At 31.4% G+C, this 3137-nt stretch overlaps 1 protein-coding gene across 1 annotated transcript; it reads right to left on the bottom strand.

Annotated features, from left to right (window-relative positions):
* Positions 1–293: 293 nt before the first annotated feature.
* Positions 294–2578, bottom strand: LOC110917444. Its single transcript, XM_022161996.2, has 4 exons — positions 2493–2578; positions 2380–2428; positions 2165–2263; positions 294–499 (listed from the first exon to the last, which is right to left on the bottom strand). The coding sequence occupies exons 1-4, from the start codon at positions 2570–2572 to the stop codon at positions 407–409; spliced, it is 321 nt and encodes a 106-aa protein (XP_022017688.1). The 5' UTR covers positions 2573–2578; the 3' UTR covers positions 294–406.
* Positions 2579–3137: the final 559 nt, after the last annotated feature.

The following is a 3137-nucleotide window of genomic DNA, read 5'->3' as shown; positions in this document are numbered from 1 at the left end:
ATGACACGCTTTAATGACACACCTTTATGACACGCTTTAATGACACAGTCTAATGACACACCTTTATGACACGCTTTAATGACACACCTTAATGACATGCATTTATGACACGCGTTAATGACACATTTTAATGACACGCGTTGATGACACATTTTAATGACACGCGTTTATGACACTTTAATGACAACATTTATGACACACTTTGCGAGTCACGATTTTCATTTTTTAATTTTTTTTAGAATTTCGAATTTTCTCTAAAGAACCAAAACAATATATAAATCTATTTAATGACAAAATACACAAAAACCAAAACAATTCATTTCATAGTCATACGTCAAATATAATTCAAATATCTTAAGTTAACAAAAAGTATTATTTGGCGTACATACTTCAACATCTAAAATAGTCACTTGAAAACAAATGTTGCCCCATAACTCGAACACCCTTCACGTATTCCATCAATATCCTCATCCGTGTATACCACTTTGCCTTCCCCAACCTGAGAAAAATATTAAAGAACCTAAATACACACACTTTGATATGAAAAACAATTAATGACAAACAAAATTATAGAGCCTAAATACATGCACTTTGATATGATAAACAAAGATGATATCCACACAATATCTTCTCATTTCATCCGGTTATTTAGTTATATTTTCACCCAGTTTCTTTTATATGCAAATCAAACAAACAAATCTCATCAAAATCCTCAAAATTATAAACTAAAGAGTAAACTGCAATTTTGGTCCCTAAGGTTTGGGCAGTTTTGCCACTTTAGTTCAAATCTCAAATCTTTTGCATCTGAGTCCCTATGGTTTCATTTTTTTTTGCCATTTTAGTCCAAAAATGAAATCAACTCATAATACTCAAATTAAATCCTGATGTTTTGTCTTTTTACTCAGGGGTAAATTGGTCATTATAAATTTATCATAACTCACTATGAATTAAAATAATAAAACTAAATAAAAGCACTAATAACTATCTTCATCTTCCCCAAATGAATCACAAACAAATACCCTAATTCACTCTTCATCAGTAATCTTTTTCACTCGAACATTTTCTGATGAATCAGTAATCGTTTTCACTCGATAAAACTAATTCTGAAGAATCAGCACCCCACAGTTGCAACATTAAAATCACGCCCTGTAACATTTTCTAATTTTTCGGACACTGTCGGTCGAGTTTCGGATCATTTTGTTGACTTTCGGTGAAACTGAATGTGTTTGGATTGATTTTTACGACTGATTTGGTGTTTTGAGATTGAATTTTAACTGTTTTGGTTGAAAATTCGATGAATCTCGGAATGATTCGATGATTTTTGGTTAAACAGAGAGATTGAAACTGGAAACCAAGGTGTGTCGTTTGAATTTTTTGAACGGTTTTCATCTATTTCGGACAGATTGGTATCAAAACTGAGTATATACATAAATTTGTTGATCGAATCTGTTAATAATCTTATTTAGGTGAAAACAGTTTTTTGAATAATCATGTTTACGAACAGAAAATGATATAAAAAATAGAAAATGGCAAGTTTTCAGTAATTCTTTAAATACCAGCGCATCATCAAGTGTTATATTTGCATCAATAGCACTCACGAATCCCTGAAGTTCAGATTTGATTCGGTATTGCAGAACTAGAACTGAAGTTGCAAATAATCTTGTGGTTTTGAGTTTGTGTCAGCTGGGTATTGAAAAGAGTTGCAGGTCTTGTTTAAAGTTGAGAAGAAAGATTATTAGCGACATTTTTTTGTTTGAGTGTAGGAATTTGAGTTCAGGTTGTTGTGATTGTTGTTTAAATCTGATATTAGATTGCTGTTGCTTGTTGTTGAAGAAGTTTTTTATTATTTTAATTAATAATGAGTTCTAATAAAGTTATAATGACCAATTTATCCCTGAGGAAAAGGACAAAACATCAATATTTAATTTGATGATTATGAGCTGATTTTAGTTTTGGCCCAAAATGGCAAAAAAAAATGAAACCACAGGGACCCAGATGCAAAATGTTTGAGATTTGGACTAAAGTGGCAAAACTGCCCAAAGCTCAGGGACCAAAATGGCAGTTTACTCTAAAGTAATTTAGTGATCTAAAAAAAGTTTTGCAACTAATTAGCTAACAAACTAATAATACTCCAAAAGTAATCATTTAAAAAAATAGTACTTACGTTGTCATTGGCAAGTATTTCAATTCCTTCTTCAACCACCTCTTTCATAAACTTCAACACATAATAGCCGCATTCAGTACCTCCCGTCTGATATGGACACTACACAATTAAAGATTCCAATTCAGTCGATGAAGTTAAAGCTACAATTTCAACACATGTGCACTACACAAATAGAAATACTGTTATGTTTCCTTCAATAAAATATAAGTGCTCACCTTAGCCTTAACCCAGTTGACACTTTGCATAGCATACAAGGACATTGCCCTAAAAAATTAAGAAATATATTATAATAATATAATATAATTTTTCGATAATGTACATTACTTACGCATCAATAATTTGCCTCAACACCGGATTGATTGTGCTATTCATTATAGAATCAAGATAATAGCAAGTATATGTTTTCATGTCCAAAACTGCAACACCCAATGTCTTCTACAAAAACCAAAAACCAAACTAAGTCAAAAAATATCAAGATAATAGTTTTTTTCTTTATGAATGTCTTCTATAAAAACCAAACTAAGTCAAATAATATCAAGATAATAGTTTTTTCTTTATAAATAGTTATTTAAATGGAAAATCATACCCATGATTATAGGGCAATATGATGATGTCGTTGTCCTTTCTTGTAGACAACCGATCTGCAACCACTCTACTTGCATCAGCAATATGTTTGCGTTTTGATTTACGTTCACTTGGCGAGATTGCACTCGGGCTCACAAAACAAATACCATGATCAAGTTTTGGCCCATTCTTGATTTGCTCATACAAGAACCTGTCAACATACAAAAAGTAAATCAATTAAATAAATTGTGTTTTACAAACAATTTTTGAAACTAAATTTAAACTTACATCATATAAGCAGTGATAGTGATGACAGAACCAGTCAGCTCATCAGTCAGCTCATCCAATGTAAAAATTGCTTCAGAATCATCCCAATTTAAATATGTGAAACTCTCGTACCCAAATAGAT

The sequence above is a fragment of the Helianthus annuus genome, chromosome 16 (assembly GCF_002127325.2).
Source record: "Helianthus annuus cultivar XRQ/B chromosome 16, HanXRQr2.0-SUNRISE, whole genome shotgun sequence".
Taxonomy (NCBI): Eukaryota; Viridiplantae; Streptophyta; class Magnoliopsida; order Asterales; family Asteraceae; genus Helianthus; species Helianthus annuus.
The sequence above is the reverse complement of the archived record's forward strand: the minus strand, read 5'-3'. Positions and strand labels throughout refer to the sequence as shown.

Bases quoted from the DNA above. Each gene is read 5' to 3' on its own strand.
- LOC110917444 (XM_022161996.2), bottom strand. From the start codon at position 2,572: ATGAAAACATATACTTGCTATTATCTTGATTCTATAATGAATAGCACA. The intron at 2,429-2,492 runs GTAAGTAATGTA...TTAATTTTTTAG, and splicing joins TTGAGGCAAATTATTGATGC to GGCAATGTCCTTGTATGCTA. The intron at 2,264-2,379 runs GTGAGCACTTAT...TTAATTGTGTAG, and splicing joins TCAACTGGGTTAAGGCTAAG to TGTCCATATCAGACGGGAGG.